Below are 20598 nucleotides of genomic sequence, written 5' to 3'. Positions count from 1 at the left end.
TGTTCCTATTTGTGGTTTTCATTCCCATTTCATTTCATTTTCCAAACTGGTTTGAACTCCCAGCCAGGTTTGTAGTCATCACCCAAAAAAAAAAAATACCAATCGACACCTTGAGCGTTGTTTTTGGGTCATATTTCATGTTTAATGTAGAAGAAGCGGAGGGGGAAGAAGACATTTCTCTGCTGCATGTTTTCAAGCCATTTCATGGATAAAAACAAACTATTTACAAGAACGAGGACTCGGCCCTCACAAACACATTAGTAAAAAACAAAACAAAATGACGTTAATAATGATTTGATGACTGAACCTTAAAAACGTTTATCCAAACAAGGCAGATAAATATATATGTACAGAATACTGTAACTATACAAACAAGGCCTATTCCATACATGACGTAGGCACGCTTTAGACTCGCACGATTGTGGAACTTTTCAAATGTACGCACGCACGCACGCGCGCGCACATTTTCATGCTGACTACTGCATCTTGACGTAGGCTTATTGCTCACACTTTTTTTTCCTTAGCAGCAAGGAGGAGGGGGTCCAAAGAGTAAGTGAAAGGGGGGGGTGATGGGAAAAGTTACACTCGCAAGACACTTTATTAGGTACACCTGCTAATGAATTTTACGACAAAGTTGTTGGTAGTTTTCTGTTTTATCGCATAAAGTCAAATTGATGAAATAATGGCAGATCTGGGCTGTGCTCGTCCAGACCTTTCATATGACGTATGAGTCAAGGGGGCTGTCGCTAATTGATTTTTTATTATTATTATTATTTTTTACATTTTTCCAATATGCATTGATCAAGATTTGGCATTAAAAACTCTTGTCCTGTGGGCTATATTCGGCCTTCCTAAAAACAAATATGAAAAGACATTCTCACTTATATGGTGAATATTAAGTGCTTTTGCGCTTTATAAAAAATGTATGTCTTCAAGTAAAATTATATTTTCTTTTTCATTTTGGTAAAAAAAAATAGAAAAGCAAAAAAAAAATGTTTTTTTATTCTCACAATGTTAGATTAACAAAAATAATGACAGACCTGGAAAGAGCTTATCAAGACCTTTGTCTGTAATAAAATTTAATCTCGGTCATGGGTGGGTTAACCTAAGGCCACATTTTTGACATGTTCAAGATTTTTTTTTTTCTAACATTAAACCCACAAATGTTGCATATACACATTTGTTCAATGGCTACATAAATTAAGAGATCTGTATTGATCATTTAGTCTGTTTGGCGAGTCTGACTTGCGTTCGTATCTTGCCAATTCCAAAACTATTTGCAAAATAAGTTAAATAGATTTTTGGGTTTTGTTTTGGGCGGGGGGAAATTATCCATTAGGCGCTGAAAGAAGAAAAGAAAAAAACACCTGATAACCATTTCTAGTGCCTTTTCTGAAATGCAAATGATGCAAAAGCTCGGTCCACTAAAAAAAAAATATATATATAGTGCTTTGGCGCCATCTTTTGGCATCTTGGTGCTTAAGGAACTCCATGCTAAAGTGACATTCTCGTGTATAAGAAAAAATGAGTGCACTAGTGCCAAAATGCTATGTTGAAGTGAGAGCTTTTATCAAATGTCAAATGTACATGTAGTGCTTTGGCGCCAAATTGTACATGCAAAGCCCTGTTAAATAAAAACATTTAAAATCTATTTAAATTCATGTTACTCGGCACCCCTGATGGTGTACCTAATGAAGAGACCTATGAGTGTATATCCCACTCCTTAGTTTGTAGTTTGAAAATGTTAAGGTTCAGAGACAACAGAGAAGAAATGATAAGAAATAAAGCAGCTAGGCTGTTTAACAAAGAGTATGCGGTACACACACGGACGACTAGACAGGAAGAAGGGGGGCCGCTCTACAAGTCCGACTCCGGCATATCTGGCACGTCGGCCATCAGGTAGCCGATGCCGTAGCGACCGTTGGGCGCGGCGTCCGGCTCGGGACCCCCGCCGCCGCCGCCGCTCGGCTTGCGGTAGATGCCGTTGGCGGGCATGGGCGAGGGCGCCTCGCTGGGGGCGGTCTTGGCGTGAAGGAGGCTGGCGTCGTCGCCTTCGCCGGGCGCGCCGTTCTCCTTGATGATGCGGCCCTTCTTGTAGGACACGGCCGAAATGCCGCCGGCGCCGTCGTCGATCACGTTGAAGTAGCGCAGCGCGAAGACCACCGGCACGGGCAGCACAGCCACCACCACCAGGGAGATGCACACTGCCACGCCCCACGGAGGGAAGCCCACCTTCTTTTCTTGGGCCTAGTAGGCATAGGAATGAACATAAATACACGCCACGGTGATGCTAGTTTCTTTAGCCTGTCTATGGCGTTATGTGTTGTGCGTTAGCATTAAGCTAGCAGACATTCATCAAACAAAGTCATGTGGTTTGCGTTCAATACACGTGTAATTTTTTTCAAGTTTACTTTTTCAGTAAACTTCAGCTACGAGTGGCAATAAACGGCTTGAAGACTTTTTTGAAGAAGAAGAAACGTTCACGATCTGCAAACTGTTGCTGGTTGTTAAATTTCTAGAGTTCAGAACCCAAATTGATGCCAAGCGTTGACTTCATTTAAAAAAAATGGGTATGACAAGATACAACTTTATTTCTATTGTACATTTCTTACATAAATGGCAGTTCATATAGAAAATAAAAGAGGAAAATATAACAAATGTTATTTTACAATGTACTAATAATATTAGTAGTGCTGCTAATGCATAACATAAGCAAAAACTGCATCTCCAAATTTTGGGGGTTAAAAAAAAAATCTTTGTGATAATGAAATAAAGGAGGAATAAAACAAAATATAGGAAATAAAAGGAAAATAATATTTTACAAATCTGAAGAAATCCTAATATATTATTTGTTAAATTAAGCTGTAATACTGAAAAAAAAATTGATCGAGTTTTTTTTTTCCCGTCAAACTATTATTTTCAAACTTTCTTATTAAATATAAATAAAAGCAAAATATAATTGAAAGGGGAAGTCAAACCGAACATTTCCGGCCACTCTAGTGTAAAGCATTCTGCATCTCAATGGGCGGCCATTTTGTCACGTCAAATGACTCAGGCTAACGACCAATCACGGCTCGCCTATTTTCTGGATTTGGTTATGTGACGTTGGCAAGGTGAGCTGTGATTGGTCATTACCTGAGCCCTTAGGCACTATGATGTCAATTTCAGTTGACAAAATGGCCGCCCCCTGAGACACAGGCGGATTTTGCTGCTAAACTCATATTCGCAATCTGAATCAAGAACGCTGACGGAACATATTATTGTGAAGAATATTCCCGCCGACGGCGTGACCGACCTGCTCCTGTATCCAGGCGCTGTATCCGGGCGGCGTCATGATGAGCTGGACGAAGCTGGAGCCCAGCAGCACCAGCAGCAGGATGGGCGTGATGAACTTCCACATGTAGTAGTAGAAGCGGTACGGCGTGAAGCCCAGCATCTCCTTCAGGTCCTCGAAGAACCTGACGCAATTGGACATTTTGGATTCAAAACCAAGCAAAAGCAGGTTGGATGTTTCCAACCGTCGTGTTTCAAAAATATCATCCGCATCCGCACGTACTTGTCGATGCCGTAGAACCAGGCGATGGCCAAGTTCTCCAGGATGACCACGATGAGCAGCGGCAGCGTGGCCGAGTAGTCGTCGAACATGGTCACAAAGTAGTTGCCCGAGCGCTGCACGAACACCAGGCCGAGGCAGAAGGCCAGCACGCAGCAGCCCACTGTGCCACGCGGACAGGGTCGCAATATTAGGGACAGTGACTGTACCTTTTTCAGGTATGCGTACTTTTTATTTAGCTCCCTACAGTTGAAAATGACTTCACTCATTCACTGCCATTGACGGCTTTAGACGTCAAATAAATATTTTCACTGGCTTGAATCAGTACTTGTATCGCTTTTGTTTGTTTTTTTCTTACACAAGTATCCGAGTACTTTGACCAACTCTGGTTGTGAATAATTGTGTGTCACTGACCGGTCAGGAGCTCCTTGCGCACTTTGAAGGTGTCGATGAGTGGCGTGAGGATGCCCTCGATGGTGCCGAACATGCTGCCCAGGCCCAAGTTGACCAGCATGAGGAAGAACATGACGGACCAGAAGGGTGACGCCGGGAAGTGCGTCATGGCTTCCGTGAAGGCGATGAACGCCAGGCCTGTGCCCTGCACTGCCTGGAGGGGGGGTTGAGATTGAGATTGTTGGATGGTTGGCAGGACTTGGCCCTTTGCCTTTCCAAAATTTTCATGAAAAATAAGATTGTCCACAAAATATTCCATATCATACCTTCCATTCCATACCCCCCCCCCCCCAAAAAAAACCCGTTTCTCATAATAATAGTTTTTTTTTTGTTTGTTTTTTTACAATACTACTTTTCATTAATAAAATCACATTCGTCTCCAGGAAAAAAAAAATAATAATAATAATAAAAAATAAAAAATTTAATCACTTTACTTTTGTCAAATTAATAAATTTTTCTTGGAAAAGAAAAACGACTTTCTTCCCAGAAAGAAAATTACCCTATTCTCATAAATCACTGCTGTTTTATTTATTTATTTAGTTTATTTTATTTCTGACATATTGTTTTTGGGGTAAAAAAAAAAAAATGTAATCACAAAAAAGTCTCAATTCTCCTGAAATTACATTTTTCTGTAAAATAAATAAATAAAAATCTCTACTAACATTCGTGCAATAATATGTATTTTCTAGAAAAAATATATGACTGTATTCTTTTGAAAAAGCAATATTTTCTTTATTATTATTACGGATGGGCAAGTACCGATATCATATAGCCGATTTGCAATTGAGAACTAGAAATTAGACATTACAAGAATATAACTTTGCCTTTAACTTTATTTTCATTTTAAGGAAAAATACGATATTGCGATCTTTAGGTCTTTCTTTAAAATGGTCTCTTTAGGAAATGTTATGTATCAAAAGTAATAGTTGTATTGGTACTTGACATTGATATTGGTGCCTAATGATCAAGACTGGAGTTTTTATTTATTTATTTGGTTAGAAAAACTGATGCTCATAGTATATAGACTATTTAAAAAACTTTTTTAACAAGAAAAATCATTAGTTTATTCTCGTACAAATACTACTATTTGTCCCCCCCAAGTAATAATGTTGAAAACAAAAATCGAACTTTATTCCTACAATATTCTGTCATTTCTTTGAATCGAATGTATTAATGGGCATGTCAATGTTGCCGTTAGCCGCCATACCTTGTTGAGCTCGTCCTCGACGCTGCACGAGTCCAGTCCCAGTTTGGCAAAGTCGTCCTCCTTGACGCCTTTGATGATGCCGATTATCTGACGGTAGTCGTCCACGCTCACCTTCTGGCTGAGGTTGATGTGGTTGGGGATCAGGTTGGCCTCGATGCCGTTGCCCAGAAGATCGACAATCTTGTTGCTGTTGCTAAAAAAAAAAAAAAAAAAATACAGTTGATCATTTTTCATACAGAACGTGACACTTTTCCTTATTTGGTCTTCACTTCCTTCCGACTTTTTTGAGGCTCCCTAATCCATCAACAAACGTGAGGGGGCGGAGACTCACAGCGCCACGCATCTGCCGTTCATGATGTTGGCCTTGAAGCCGAGCACGGCGAACACCACCAGGGTGGCCAGCACCGACGTGAAGAAGTTGATGAAGGACACCAGCACGGCGTCAAAGTGGCAGTTGTTGTCGCGCTTGTTGTAGCTGGAGAAGGCGATGACGCCGCCGAAGCCCAGGCCCAGCGCGAAGAACACCTGCGTGGCCGCCTCGCGCCACACCTTGGCTTCCAGCATGATCTCCAGCTGGGACACACAAACGCGGACGGGAATGGTGAGATAGTTTATGTTATCAAACGGAAAAGTTCTCCACAAGGAAGGATGAGGTTAAAATTAAAAATTCAAAGTGAATTTCTTCTAGAATTTTTTTCTACTATGATTATTTTAAAATTACAACTTTTTTCCTTGAAAAAAAAAAATACACATTCAAAATTATTTGTTTGTATTTGTAACACTTCTATATGCAGATGGTGATCTGGTTTCATGGCATTGTTGCTTTGTGTGTGTAGCTCCACAAGAGGGCGTTAGAGCACCACAAAAGCGTTCGTAGTGCCGTCTTTCTTATGAATTATGTCAAAACTAACTCTTGTTTCCATGGCGATGGAAGCTTCGGCAGAATCTACAGCCATGGCAGCTGATTGGTTTAATATTACTGAGATGGCAGCCAATCAAAGCACACACTTTTTTTCCCTTTTTTTTTTTTTTGCCCAGACAGTTTTTTCTCTTATACAGACTGGGTTATTTTGATGTACTGAAAGAAACATCATTTTAACCCTGGAGAACCCACGGGGTCAGATTTGGCCCCTATAAATTCTGCTACTCAAATGACAAAAACCTTTTTTTTCCAGCAGTGATTTTGTCCCTGTGTTCTTGTTTCCATTGGGCAAAGTGTGTTTGTACATTCAAAATCCAGTTCTAAAATGCAACAAATAAAACAAAAAAAATCATATTGTTCAATGTAGCTGTGTATTTGATTGATTATTTTCTTAAATTGTAAATAGTTTACTGACAGTTTTTGTCATTCTGATTTTTCGAAATGTCAAATTTCGCCCTAATCCTAAATTAGGGAATAAAGGGTTAAAATTGAAAAAACATATATTTTGGTGTTCAGTGAACTTATAGCAGTCATTTAATGTATAATTCATAATTTTCCAAAGAAGAAAAGGACTTCTTGGGTTCTCCAGGGTTAAAACAGGTTCCTATAAGCAGATTGTTTGACCATTTCCCTGAAAAATGCAAAGTGTGATATCTTAATGCTCACTGTTGCAGTCACAAAGAGATTGGGAGAAAAAAAACACTGATTCCAACACTGCGCCTTACCTTGGGCGTGAACATGTGGCGAATCCCGTCCATGGAGCCCTCCAGGAGTAGCGAGCGAACCAGGAAGCAGATCAGCACCACGTAAGGGAACAACGAGCTGAAGTACATCACCTGAAAGAGCAAGCACAGCGCAGGTCACCAAAACATTCAAAAACAGCAAATGGATTTTGAGGACTGCTTTTTGTCTCGAAAGGTCCCCTGGAAAATGTCTCAAATGAGACTAAAATGTCCGCTTCTACGCAAAATGGCTGCCTTCCGGTGTATTTTTGGACGTGGCCTTGTGAGACGTTTTTTTGGTGGATCTACTCATGATAGCTAAGCCGGCCACGTTTCATATTGCTAAGCAACTTAAATGCTGCAGAGGGACACATGAGACCACGCACTTCCTAACAAAAATGCTTCTGAACAAGAAACCAACATGAAGTACGACAACTCATCTACTAATGTTGTTGTATAAGGCAGTATAAGACCCAGTGTACACACAACTCAGCCATGTCTGCCATCTAGTGGTGATTGGTAATATTGCAACTCAAAACTACAGTTGACACATATTTGCTTTTTTTTCATATATTTTTTCTCCAATATTCTTTAACATTTGGGGGAGGGGGCAAGATTCCCCCACACCCCCAATTTACAAACCGTGGAAACCATGTATTGAATATTTATCAAAAAATTTTTTAAATAATTGAATCTATTTTTTTTTTATTTTAATTTACAAAACGGAAGAAGAAAAAACTTAAATCAATGGGCTAGTCAGAGTGTGGTCGTCAGTTGCCCATTCTTGCTCTAATATGACTACTTTCCTAAATTAAGTAATCTAATACTTTACCATAATCAGTTTATTATACAATTAAAATGATTTATTCTAGTCACTGTGCTAACTATTGCGACAAGGATGAGTCGCCCAAGAAAAGTCAAAGTACTTCAGTTTGTTGAAGCAGAATGCTTTCGTGAGCAAAAAGGCACGCCCGCAGTTGCTAAGTCACTTACGGCAATTCCTGGGAGGTCACAAGTTTATGACACTCAACAGACCCTCCGGTCAGAGTTCAATTAAAATTAAATAAACGGGCAATACAAACACAACAAGACAAGGACAGGTAAGTTACACAAACATTTATTCAGGAAATGCAAACAAGTACAGTAACTATTAACGTAATTTATTATGTACAGAGGACTCTTCTTTTTTCTTTTCTTTTTTTGCTAGCAAATTTTGCAGGTATTATTTTCATGGCTAAGTTATGATACTGACTGAGTTACGGCCCAAGCAGTATTTTACACATTAATAAAGATAAATATCTTCTTCCGGAATTTAGTAAGGTTATACTTTACCACACTTTCATGTGTGTACAATTGATAAGTTAAGTTGTGTTGCGCTAAGTTAGCATGCTTTGCTAAGTTCTGTGCTACGTTATTGGCTAATATTGCATTACTGTGTCCACCTTTAGGTTGTTTCTGATAACATTCATGTATGCTAATGTCAACAATAAAGTCGGTTGTAATGTCACTTTTGACTTTTTAAAAGAGTAATTCGATTTTTATTTTTTTTTAGGTAAATGTGGCTACATTGCTGCTGAGTGAAAGAGACATTGGAGGCTGAATTTCCCCAAAATTGGGGAGGACGACTGAACCAACGGTGAGTCACAAACCTTCGCAGAAATGCTCCAACCCACAAGCAACAACGAAAACTCAAAATGTTTCATCATTTTGCATCGCCATCTGTTTCGTATACGTGTTGTTAATCAGAGACCGGTTTGATTTTTCAATGAGCCCTGTAAGATTTACGAAGTATTGTATCCTTTGCTAAACCAACCTGCCCCTCGTCACCCTCCCTCCGTCCTCACCGTCTCTGGCAATCAAGCCAAGCCGAAAGAGCGCGTGTAACCACGGCAACCAGATCCCTTTCACGCCCACCCACGCTCACACAAGGATATTCCTTGCAAAAAAAAAAAAAAAGGTCTTTGTACACACGGGAGGAGGAGAGGCTCCATTAATATTCTTTTGTGCTCACACTTGCAAGACACTTCGTGGGGGGGGGGGGCTACGACAGGGAAAGTTGGGACTCAGACCTTACCCCAAAACCTGTCTAGACACACCAGGTAAAACACTTTAGGGATTATTTTCAATGTTCTTCCTCGATTACAGTAGTGACAGCACAAAAACAGACCAGAGTGGCAGCGGGAGATAGCGTCTTGACAATAGCAGTGGCTATCGGCCGCATTTTAAGCCACAGAGGCCAGACGGGGGACGGTTTGGCGCGACTAATCAAGATGGCAGAGATTTCAGTACTGTCGAGGGCATCCATCTTGTTTTGTCTTGTCCTGCCGCGTTGGGACGGGGGGAAGAAAAAGCAAGACGGTTGCCGCGGAAGCAAACCACAGCTAACGACAAAGAAAAAAAAAAAAAAATCGTCCTGACAAGAGTTCCAGTTCTCACCTTAACGACACAAATTTGACCAAAATGATAACGAGAACTTGATAACAAGATTCCGCTACGAGATTTATGACACGTTATAAGGTACATCATTAGCGCACGCTGAAGTCGAGGCGTGACGCAAGAAGAGGGGATCAAACCAAATTCAAACGTCAAAAACATCAAAGCTCTCTAAGATTAAATGCTGTGCCCATTTTTTTTTCCAATTAGCTCCGGCTTGACCTCCGAACATCCAGCGGCTAATACTCGTCATATGACAAACAATGGAATGATAAAAAAAAAAAAATTTAAACGGCGGTACGCTAAGGTCTTAATCCTTCCGGATGCTCGTCACGTTACTGTCAGCTTTGATGCTGGAGGTCAGCGTAGGTAGTAGTTGAGCTTAAGGATGAATCCCTCCAGGAAAATCACATGAGCCATCAAGGATGACACTTCTTAACATCATTTTACAACTTTTTTTTTTGTGAATCTTTTTGAAACCTTTTTAGAGCTCCGTAGTATTAGCGACTTTAAACTTTATTTTCTGTAACTATTGTGACTTCATTCTCATTTCAATTTTATTCCCTGTACTATTATTACGTGATCGACATAATATGCCTTACCTTGATTAACATTCAAACTTTATTTCAGAATACTTAATTACATCTTCAATCTCATGATTTTAAAAACTTGATCTTTAAAAAAATCCTGAAAATTTAATTTTTGCAACTTTTCCCCTCGTAAAATTACAGCTTCATTTGCGTAATATATTTTTTTCACATTAATATTATTCTCATATAATTGCAACTTATTACAATAATACAACTTGAACCCGTTTTTAGGAATATTCCAATTCAACATAACATTACACCCTTTTTAATCTCATAACATATTAACATAGCCTATAATTTCATATTTTGTAACTTTTTTGGGGTGTAAATTATGATTATTTCATAACATTACAACTTTAGTTGGTGGTTAACTTTCCCAGTAAATTGCAACAGTATTGTCACAAAATTACAATATGTTTTGGAATACTGAAACTATTTTAAAATTGTGACTTTTTTCAATACGTCATTATTCTTGTAACATAACATTTTATTTGAATATAACGTAACAATTTCAGAATATATATATTTTTGACAAATTACTACTTTTTCCATTTTTAAAATTACAGTATTTTTTCCCGAATAATACAATTTTATTCTCACAACATTACAACTTCTCTTCACAATACTATGCCTTTATTCTCATAACAACGTATTTTTTTCTTTGGAATATTACAAATAACCTTTTTTTTTTTAACGGAAGGAAGTACTAATTATTAATTTTTTTTTTAAGAATATTTCAATTTATTCTTGACACATTGCAACTTCTTGGGTAATATTACGAATGTAACATTTTGTTGTTGTTGCAACTCTATTGCTAACTAAGCATAACTGAGCACTCAAGAGTGCGTGCCTGTATACAAGGCATCCATACAGTTAGCGCTCCGTAATCTTCTGCCTTAATGTGAGCTAACGAGGTGTGAGAGGATTTGCAAGAAATGGCCTTTTGTTTTATGAACACTGTTCCCAAAATCCAACACTACATTTCACCTGGCTATGTAGGCCGAGACCTTTCCCCCAGTTCCCTCTACACTCTTAAAATGGATTGGTAAAAAAAAAAAAAAACAATCTAGTAGTTTAAGCTCATATTGGCTTAATTAACCAATAGATTGGTCAGACATTGATCATCAATTTAACCTTTTTTGACCAATCCGTTTTTAGGGTGTAAGAAAAAGGTAAGCAATACCTTCCCGGAAGACTGGATGCCCTTGATCATGGCCAGGCAGACCATGGACCAGGCGGCCAGCAGGCACAGCGTCATCTTCCAGTTGAGTCCTCCGCTCTCGGAGATGCTGTCGGAGATGTCCAGGGCCTCGCGGTACCAGTAGTAGGTGGTGGCTGAGCTCTTCTCACACTCGGGCACCACAACTGTACGGTAAAAAAGTCGATTTGTGACATCATTGTTTTTATTGTCTTAACATTTTTCAAATGTAGTATTAACTCATTAGTCTTACAACGTCATTTTTTTGTTTATATATATCTTTTACATATCTTACACGTGCTGTTCTTGTTCTTGACCAGCGGGCACTCGTGCCATGGCAGCGGTTGCTGGAAGGACTGTGAGAAGTAGAAGAGGCTCCAGCTGATGATGACGTTGTAGTAGAGAGCCACAAAGAAGCACACCTGCACAGAACGTCTATTATTGGAGGGGGTGGGGGGCTTTAGGGAGGCCGGCCGGGTGTCAGAAAAGGAAGACAATCTTCATTTTAAGGATGCCTTGATTTGTGCCACATTAAATGCTGCTGTTATTGTTAGCAACAGAATTTTAATTGGATTTCAAGTCTTGGAGCTATTTGTGGTTTTAAAAAGGGTTGTTAAAAGAACAGTAGAAGAATTAACCACATTTCCTTATTAAACAAGTGACATCATCCTTTTACATATTACAGCTAGCTTGTTAGTGGCTAACGTCAATAAGAAAAAGGCAAGAAATTACATAAATTTGTTCAACTATCTAAGTCTGAGCACCTATTGTTAGAAAAAAAATGTTTTTGATAGTAAAGTTCCAAAAAAAAAGAACAGTACAGGAATAAGCTACATTTCTTTATCCCAAAAATATATTATTATTATTATTATTATTACATAGAATTATATATAATCATCTTACTAAGCATTACAGCTAGCGCATTAGTGGCTAAAGTTGTTAAGAAAATGGTAAGAAATGACTATTTGTCCAAACAAGCTAGTTCAGTGCGCCAATTTGTAAGCTAGCTAAGATAGCTTACAAAGCTAGCCTAGCTTACACTAATAAAAACAAAGAACTAAGTTGGGTCATGGGTGTTTCACAAACTAAAAATATGTTTGAATACTATAAATTATTCATGTTTGTTTTCATTGAATGATTTGTTTTTGCTAGCTCGGTGTCCAACTGTATGAGTACCTCGTTACTCCCAAAGGCTAGCCAGCTAGCAAGCTAACGTTTCCAGCCATAGGACAGCACGGGACTCACCATGCAGCTAGCAAAGCCGATACCCCCCAGTCGAGGGCTGATGTAGTTCCACACGCCGATGCTGCCCCGACGGATGCGCTGACCCACGGCCAGCTCCAGAAAGAAAAGTGGGATGCCAATCAACACCAGCAGGATGAAGTAGGGCACAAGGTACGCCCCTAATGGTAAAAACAAAAAACAAATACAAACAAACAAAAAAAGACAATACATTAGCAGTCGAGTAATTGACATCAATTATGAAATGAATCAATAACTATTTTTGATAAACGATTAATCATTTAAAGACCTAAAATTGTGCAAATCATCAGTATTTAAGCCTCGCAATAGCAAATATTCACATTTTGTATTTTTAATCAACCCTCCAGGAAAGCAGACTAATTATCAATGCGTTGAATTGAAATAAGAAAGAACTTTAGAAAACAATGATCAACATTTTTGTTTCTTTTCTGTATCAAACACAAAATAATTGTTAGTGCATTTTCTGTAATAACTACAGCAACCCTCTCTTTACTTTATTGAAGAAAACAATTACCTCAGTTCTGTTTTGGTTTAGCTGAAGGAAATTTTGGCTCCAGCGGTTAATTTACCTTAAGACAGTAAAAGGTGAATTTCTTGCTTCTGACAATTTTTTCTTGGAATCCGAATAATTACTTTTAGGATATTTTTTTCAGGGCTAAGGTAATGACATACTAGCATAGCATTGGTAAAGTACACATGACATCTGTTTAGTCCCAAGTTTCATCAAATACCAGGAACCTTAAAGATGGAGTCTAAAATGACTCATAAGTGGGATTACTCAGCAAGAAGTCCTCTCTAGAATTAAAAGTCTGTACCAGGCTAGCTTTTGATGTACTTCCGTGGATACTCGAAACCACAAGAATCAGTTAAAGCAGCATTGCATCACACCTTTCAAAAGCACATGATGAAAGCACGCTGTCTTTTTTTCTTACCCACTCATACACACAAAATTATGTTGGCATTGTTGATATTTTTACCTAACAAGTCAATCTGGCCACGTGTGTATTGTATTAATGTTAGTTTAATCCCTGTCCAAATAGGGTTTTGTTTATTGTTTCCCCAGACAGGATGTTCTTTAAGTCACACTGCCCCTCCCAGGTCTGCACGTTGTCTTAACAATGAGATCATCTTATTCTATTTCATTCCGGGGAGAGGCTGACACATCAATCAGCATCAAACCCACACCCACCTCCCAGGTGGTCTCCCATTGTCTTTCCAAAAGCAAACATTCTGATATGAGCACCTTTTTATCTTTGCCCAAAAATAGCCTCTGCTGTACGTCGTGGTTAAATGTGCTCCAATGTGGCAGTGACGATGTCAAGCGTTAGGAATATTTCATTTTTTATTGTTTTAGTTCAAGTGATATTTTGAAGTTGTGCATTGTTTCATGTTTTTGTCTTTATGACACTCATGCTCTGATAGATTTATTTTTTATTTTTTTTGTGGTAAGTTACAGAAGTACGGACCAAAAATGACAAATGCACTTGAACTACAGTGGGAATTACTACTTTCCTCCAAATGTGGTGTTTATTTATTAACTAGTGGAGCCATCTGTTAAGGGAGAGAAGCATTTATTTGAACAATCACATTTTGTTAAAGTAACTACAATGTAGAAAGGTAGTAAAATGCCAAGAATGCAGAAGTCAGCAGAACATAAATAAACATTAGACACACTCACACAACAGTGTAGAGAGATCAAGTTGGAATCTACTGACACGCTAATTGTTCTTAAAGGCGCCATTTCCACATGATGGAAGACCATCTTTAAAATTGCACAGAAAAAACAAACACTTTTATCGGATTGAGTTTTGCGTGCTGCTGTTTTGGTTAGCAACAGTTTGTTACTTTGCTTCACAGGAGAGCATTCTTCTTCCATTCTCAACCAGCAGCTGAATCACTCATTGACTAAACCTTAAGTTGTACAGTAGCCCTAAATCCTTTTTCCACTCAGGCCTGTGCTTTCTTAAAGAGACAGTAGCGCACGGCCTGCGGTACCACGAAAGAAAATGAGTGTCTTTTAATAGATGAAAGCATAATGACGTACATATGAACTACACTGAGGTTTCTGGTGTGTGTATGTGTGTGTTGTGATTGGGGCTGCTGAGGTCCCAGACGTGTCGTTTTAATCCAATTACGCTTGAACCCAGCAGTGTGACCAGAGCTGTTTAAAACAGGCCTGACGACTCTCTGGCTGACTCATGGGAACGACCTGACTCACAGCATGGGTGCGCCGGGCACCTCATGGCACAAAAGTAGAACAGTAACGTCATGTTACATTTGGCCTCTTTGGCATGTCCGGGTATAATACTTGAGCTTGGCTGTTCGATTGACATGACCTCTCTCTGGCTTAGCCATTCCTTACCTTTGGCTCTCTGTTAGCACACAGGATTCAACTAATAAATACTGTATGCGCCACATGCATTATTTATTAGTTGAACCCTGTTAAGACCTGTTAAGACCTGTTAAGAAACTATTTTTCAAGGGAGTCTTCCAGCAAAAAAGTTACAGTTTCACCACAATTGATATAAATTACCGGTGGATAAAACGGTTAAATGGTAAGCAGGCTGTCTCAAGTTTTTGCAATGAGATAAGTTCCGGTAACATATACATAAAGTATATAATACAAAGACCCGGTGGAATCTTTCAATCAAATGAGAATCCATTTATGCCGTTAAAGCACCCTCTGGTGGTTAGTTTATTAGTGCAGTTTAATTTTAATTAGGTATGTTGTGGCCACCTATGTTTAAGACCCATGCTAATGGCCAGATGAAGGGGAACGCTACACATTTGAGTCCCTCCACAAATTGACTTGATTCACACTGTGTGTGTGCATTAGCAAATAAGCGCTTCAATATTCGTAATTTTCTGCGCATTGAGGTTACCTGTACCATTGGAACTTTATATAATTATGACCTCAGATAATTAGAATTCTATAGACGAGACATTTAAAATAAAAATGATCACTATCACTGTTGTGATTTACAAAAACACAATGCTTTTGAGTTTTTAATAGTAATAATAAAAGCTTTTTTAATATCGCCTTCTTGCCCTGATTACTATAATAAATAATGCTTTACTACGGCACTATTTTACAATCACTTTTCTTTTCTTTTTTAATAACATCAAAAACAGGAGCTGAATGACAAAATGTCACCTTGGTAAAGATAACGAAATGGAGCACAGACCTCCGCCAAGGCATAATAATAATGCTAGATTGTGATGATTTCTTGCCTCCTTGAATAGTGGCGAACATAATAAAACATACTTTTTTTTTTTTAAACACACACACAGTTTTGGTGGTTATTAGAGGAAACCAACAAAACCATGACATGCAGTGGGATGCTGGGGCAAATTGAGTGGAACTAATGAGCTCATAGCCCCCTGGCACATAAACATTTATTAAAAAAAAAAAAGCCATTTATCCATTATGTAAGATCGTAGGCAGACTATATGGAGCTAATGAGTTACGTCGTATCTACTGAGTGAGAATATAGACATGGACGCACACAACATTTTGGAGTGACTTCTTCGTCTAAAAGAACGTTATGTGTCATTAACTCATTCACTGCCATTGACGGCTATAGACGTCTCTATTTGAACTATTTCTATTAGTTTAACATTTTTTTTCCACTTTTGCTAACAAGTGTATGAAAACCTAGAGAAAAAAATATTGTAAATTTAGAACAGATTAATCGTTAGTTAACTAGTGAAGTCGTGTGATTAGTTACAATAAAAAAAAAATAATCGCCTAATTAAAAAAATATTTTAAAAATAAGGGGCATTTAATCGTAATTAATCGCGTGATAATTTTATATCTGTTATAAATGTACAATAAAAAAATTCTAGGTTTTCAGAAAAAAATGAATGAAATGGAAAAAAAATTTAAACCAATAGAAGTACTTCACATGAATTTTTGACGTCTTTGGTCGTTAATGGCAGTGAATGACAGTGAATGAGTTAAATGCGCCATCTCTACACTGAGTACGATCTGAAAGAGATTGGATATAACTAAAAAGCTGCAATGCTCTCCAGAACATAAACATGGTCGCACACACCATTGTAGAGCGACCAGCTATGAGTCTATAGACCACTAATCTCTATTTAATACAACATCTCTACATTATCTAAGATCTGAGACAGACTTGGCAGAATTTATGAGTAGTTAAGCTGCCCGCAACATACACATGGATGCTCATAACATTGTGGAGTGACCACTTCAAGATCTACTTGAGCACTAACGGTCATTTCACTCACCTCCCCCATTCTTCTGGCACAGGTAGGGGAACCTCCAGACATTGCCGAGGCCTACGGAGAAGCCCACCTGGGCCAGGATGTACTGCAGCTTGCTGTTCCAGGCCGGCCGCTCCTCCTCCTCCTCCTCCTCGCCGTCGGAGCCGCCCTCCTCCACGTTGCGCTCCTTGCCGGCGCCGTCATGGCCGCCGATGATCAGCGAGCTCTTCTTGAAGGAATCGTCGCAGGCGTCCTCGTTGGAAAGCAGGTCCCGGGCCGACTCTGTGACATCGTCGTCAAGCTCTCTCTTGACGGCTTTGCTGTTTTTGGGCATTTGATAAACGCAAACGAGGGCTGCCAAGTGCTTGTTGTTGTTGTGTTGAGGTAGCTCGATTGTCCCGCTTTTCAACTTTTCAGTTTGTTAGAGTCTGTAGGATTTTGGGAAAGACGTTGAAAGAAGTTCTTAGTTCGTCATTATCACCGGATCTGTGGAGCATAATGGGGAAATTAATCAGTAGTCGAATTGAAGCATTTTCGATGTGTCGCCATTTAGTTGTCTCACAATCACAATGGAACCTCGCTCGGGTCACGAACAAAATTTGGGAAGAAATATTGCCTTGGTCTTAATTAGCCCTCAGTATGGTTTCAAAGAAACTAATACTGTGAGCAGTAGTGTTACTAGGAAGCTTAATCGCATTACTATTAAGAGGAAAAAAAGAAAGTAGTAGTACTGTAGCTAAGCATGAGACATGAGTGATGTTTGAGACCTTGCTGCCCAGTTTGATTTGGCAAAACCTACCATCTATTCTACTGTCACCAACAGAGAGGCAAATAAAGGAGTGACTATTCTTAGTGTGAATAATGAAAAAGGGCTTGCTGGTGGCCGCTTAGCGAGACTAAAATATGCAAAAAAAAGTAGATGCTGCACAAACATTTGCACACACTGTGTAAAAGTGGTGCTGAAGTAGATCATTAGTTTCTTTGTCTGCCAGCCGGCACGGACCACTCTGCGGAAATTGGGGGGTGCTCGCGCTCACTTCCACCGTCGTCAAATGATCACATTCCAGTTTTTAATGACGATTTATATTTTCATTTTGGAGTAAGTCACTTATCAAACAAGGCAAACATACTGTATTGTTGTTTTGGAGCTGGAATGAAATGCTTCCATTCATCCATCCAACACTTCGTTTCGCATAACAGACTCCAGAACTAATTAAAATCATTAAGCAAGGCTCCAGCTTACAGATAACTTGTGTTTATTGAAATGTCATGCACATAGCGTTAGGATTTCGGCACATGAACATACTCACTGTGTCCTCGATTTACGAATTTGTTCACAAGTCAGACCACGCCGTAGACAATCACAAACCTACCCTAATGGGTAAAATAATATCAGATTTCAGATGTGATCAAATTGTATTGATTGTTCTCTCCTTTTTGCAAATAGGGGGAATTTTTTTTTATAAAAGATTATTATTTTTTTGCCCTTCTATGATTTGCTAAACAAGCTTTGAAATAGCACGTTCTTTTCCCAAGCATTAACTTGGCTCAACCGACACAGAAATAAATGAATTTGAGCAAAAACCCTTAGAGCTAAATAAGTCAAATATGCTATTCGTAACCTCGAAAACCTTGAGCGGCTGCTGTGAACAGGACTGTTTAGAGAAGATGTAAAGTGTGCTTTTATTCTTTATCTTTAGGCTAATATGACCAAAGCATGTCACGCACACCTGGGAACTGTGGAAAATGTGATAATATATGTTTTTAGAGGTACTATTTTCACAACTATGAAAACAAACTGCGTGGCAGGAGAAGCGGCGGGACAGGCACTATCGCGTTTCTCCCACCTCCTAAATGAATGGGGGCGGGGGCATTTACATAACCAAACCGAATCGAATCGATTCGAAGATGTACCGGCCTGCAATCGTATCACACCCATATATCGCGATACATATCGAAAAGTCTTTATGAGAGATGCGCACCAGGCATAAATCGGTTTGATGTTGCTATTGATGTTTCTTTGGATTTATTTATCTTGGATAGTTACGAGACACACATCGATCGTCTTTTATTGGAGAGATTGACACCGATCGCTAATTAATATGAACAATCACACATACTCATCTTTTTTAATTATATAATTTACAATCAGTCAGCCATTCTCTATAGCACTTCTGACTAGAGTCACAGATGAGCTGAAGCCTAATGCCAGCAGACTTTGGGCGAAAAGCGAGGTACATCCTGGTCGCCAGCCAATCGCAGGGCACACGTCAACAAGCATGCATTGCCACTCACATGATTTCGGATTTAAGATTGATAATCTTCTTTAGACAATTATAGAGTCTCCAATGATGCATGCTTTTGGAATGTGGGAGGAACCCAAAGTACACGGTGAGGGGAGAGCATGCAAATTCGAACCCAGGACCTCTCATCAGTGAGGGAGACATCCTAACTACTAATTCACCTTGCTGCCTCGTATTTAGTAATGACAAATCAACTCAACAGTAAATTTGAGCAATATACTCTTATTTTATCACTTACAATTAATCAATAAACAAATTATATAATGAAAAATGAATTAGGAGCAGAGGTTACATTTGTGCAAAAAAATGTAAGAGGACTCCTTTTAATGTAAATATAGGGTGGTCAGGATTAAATTGAAAAAATATAAGAGGACTCATTTTAATGTACATATAGGGTGGTGAGAATTAAAGAAAGCAGGCCATACCATTTCCATTGGTTCGCTTTATCCCCCCCCCCCCCCCCCGTAAAAATGTCTGCCTCTACAGAGAGCTGAATACAAGCAATAATCATGACAATCAATCAATCAATTTGATTTGTAAATGCAGGCTTTTTGATAGTACGACTGTGCAGGTGTACCTAATAAATTGTCTGATGGTGGCTGAATGATGATGTGTGAAAAAGAGACCCAAGGGTGTGGACGACGCACCACGCGCAGCATCAGGCCATTTTGTTTATATCATTTTCCTTTCTCTTTTGCGAAACAGGATTTAGAACACACGTATTAGGCCGATTAATAGATTTACATAGTTGCAGATTAGCTCGCTTTCCTCGGAGGATGCTGAGTAACCTTCAATGCGGCGAGGAAGGAAACATTATTTAACCCGTAAGGTACCACCACGCCTGCTGTCACAACCGGGGCCTTAGTGTGGAAAAATGACGCTGCAGCATTTAAATCATTTACAAATATATACAGTAATATGAATAAATCCACACGGTTCGTTGCAGGATCCCACAATGTGCCCATTATGAGCCTTGCTACCCCCGAGGCGTCCACATGTGATATTTCATCATCCCATCCACGCGCGCGCACGCTGGTACCCCAGTCCATGCCCAGTCGGATTCACGTGCACGCGCTCGCACGCACACACATATCGAGGATGCTTCGAAGCGGTGAACTCACCTATTCAAGATGGGGGAGAAAGGCCGAGAAGAAGCGGAGTCGTCTCAAGGGATGAAATTGTGAGAGCGCATACACGGGGCGGACATTATCACTCGTTCTGAATGCGTCCAAAGTGGGTGTGATGTGGTCGGTGGTCGGTGGGTGACTGGCGTGCTCTTGCGGCGCTGTTTTTTCGTCTGCCAGCCGGCACGGACCACTCCGCGGAAATTGGGGGGTGCTTCCGCTCATTTCCACCGTCGTCAAATTACCACATTGCAGTTTCTAATCCTCAGTGTCCCCTCATATTCATCTAAACATTTTGAAACACAACACGCCATTTAAGCACAATTTTTATGAAGATTTTACCGTATTGGAGCACCTGTTTTAAGCGTAACCCCCTCATTTGGCTCGATTTTGGTACGTTCCACTACTAGCTTGTCGTTACAAGAAAAGGGGTTGGCGCTTTCCGAGCAATGTGCCTCTGTTTGTAAACCGCCCAGAAAGTATACGTTGAAAGTACATTGCTCTTTTAAGTTCTCTTTGAAGATGTTTTTTCAAAGGTCAATGATTTTAATGGTGTTCACGTTCGTACTAACCTTGTTAACACTTATGTGATACTGATTA

The 20598-nt window shown here is 39.5% G+C and overlaps 1 protein-coding gene across 2 annotated transcripts; it reads right to left on the bottom strand.

Annotated features, from left to right (window-relative positions):
- Window positions 1-114: 114 nt before the first annotated feature.
- slc6a15 (solute carrier family 6 member 15) lies at window positions 115-20165 on the bottom strand. Of its 2 annotated transcripts, none has more exons than XM_077569506.1 (12): window positions 19996-20165; window positions 16596-17057; window positions 12324-12481; window positions 11374-11500; window positions 11064-11245; window positions 6861-6971; window positions 5545-5786; window positions 5214-5406; window positions 3968-4160; window positions 3557-3716; window positions 3296-3458; window positions 115-2247 (listed from the first exon to the last, which is right to left on the bottom strand). In XM_077569506.1, the coding sequence occupies exons 2-12, from the start codon at window positions 16903-16905 to the stop codon at window positions 1858-1860; spliced, it is 2229 nt and encodes a 742-aa protein (XP_077425632.1). In that variant the 5' UTR covers window positions 16906-17057; window positions 19996-20165; the 3' UTR covers window positions 115-1857. The 2 variants fall into 2 exon arrangements, with proteins under 2 accessions (XP_077425632.1, XP_077425633.1); XM_077569507.1 differs by having other exon boundaries at window positions 16596-16999; window positions 19996-20154.
- Between the last annotated feature and the right edge of the window lie 433 nt (window positions 20166-20598).

This window comes from Vanacampus margaritifer, chromosome 6, assembly GCF_051991255.1.
Source record: "Vanacampus margaritifer isolate UIUO_Vmar chromosome 6, RoL_Vmar_1.0, whole genome shotgun sequence".
NCBI lineage: Eukaryota > Metazoa > Chordata > Actinopteri > Syngnathiformes > Syngnathidae > Vanacampus > Vanacampus margaritifer.
The sequence above is the reverse complement of the archived record's forward strand: the minus strand, read 5'-3'. Positions and strand labels throughout refer to the sequence as shown.

Coding starts and splice junctions, on each gene's coding strand:
- slc6a15 (XM_077569506.1), bottom strand. CDS start 16,905: ATGCCCAAAAACAGCAAAGCCGTCAAGAGAGAGCTTGACGACGATGTC. Junction 11,501..12,323: donor TCGGCTTTGCTAGCTGCATG/GTGAGTCCCGTG, acceptor CGTTCTGTGCAG/GTGTGCTTCTTTGTGGCTCT. Junction 2,248..3,295: donor GCGCCTGGATACAGGAGCAG/GTCGGTCACGCC, acceptor TATGCCTACTAG/GCCCAAGAAAAGAAGGTGGG.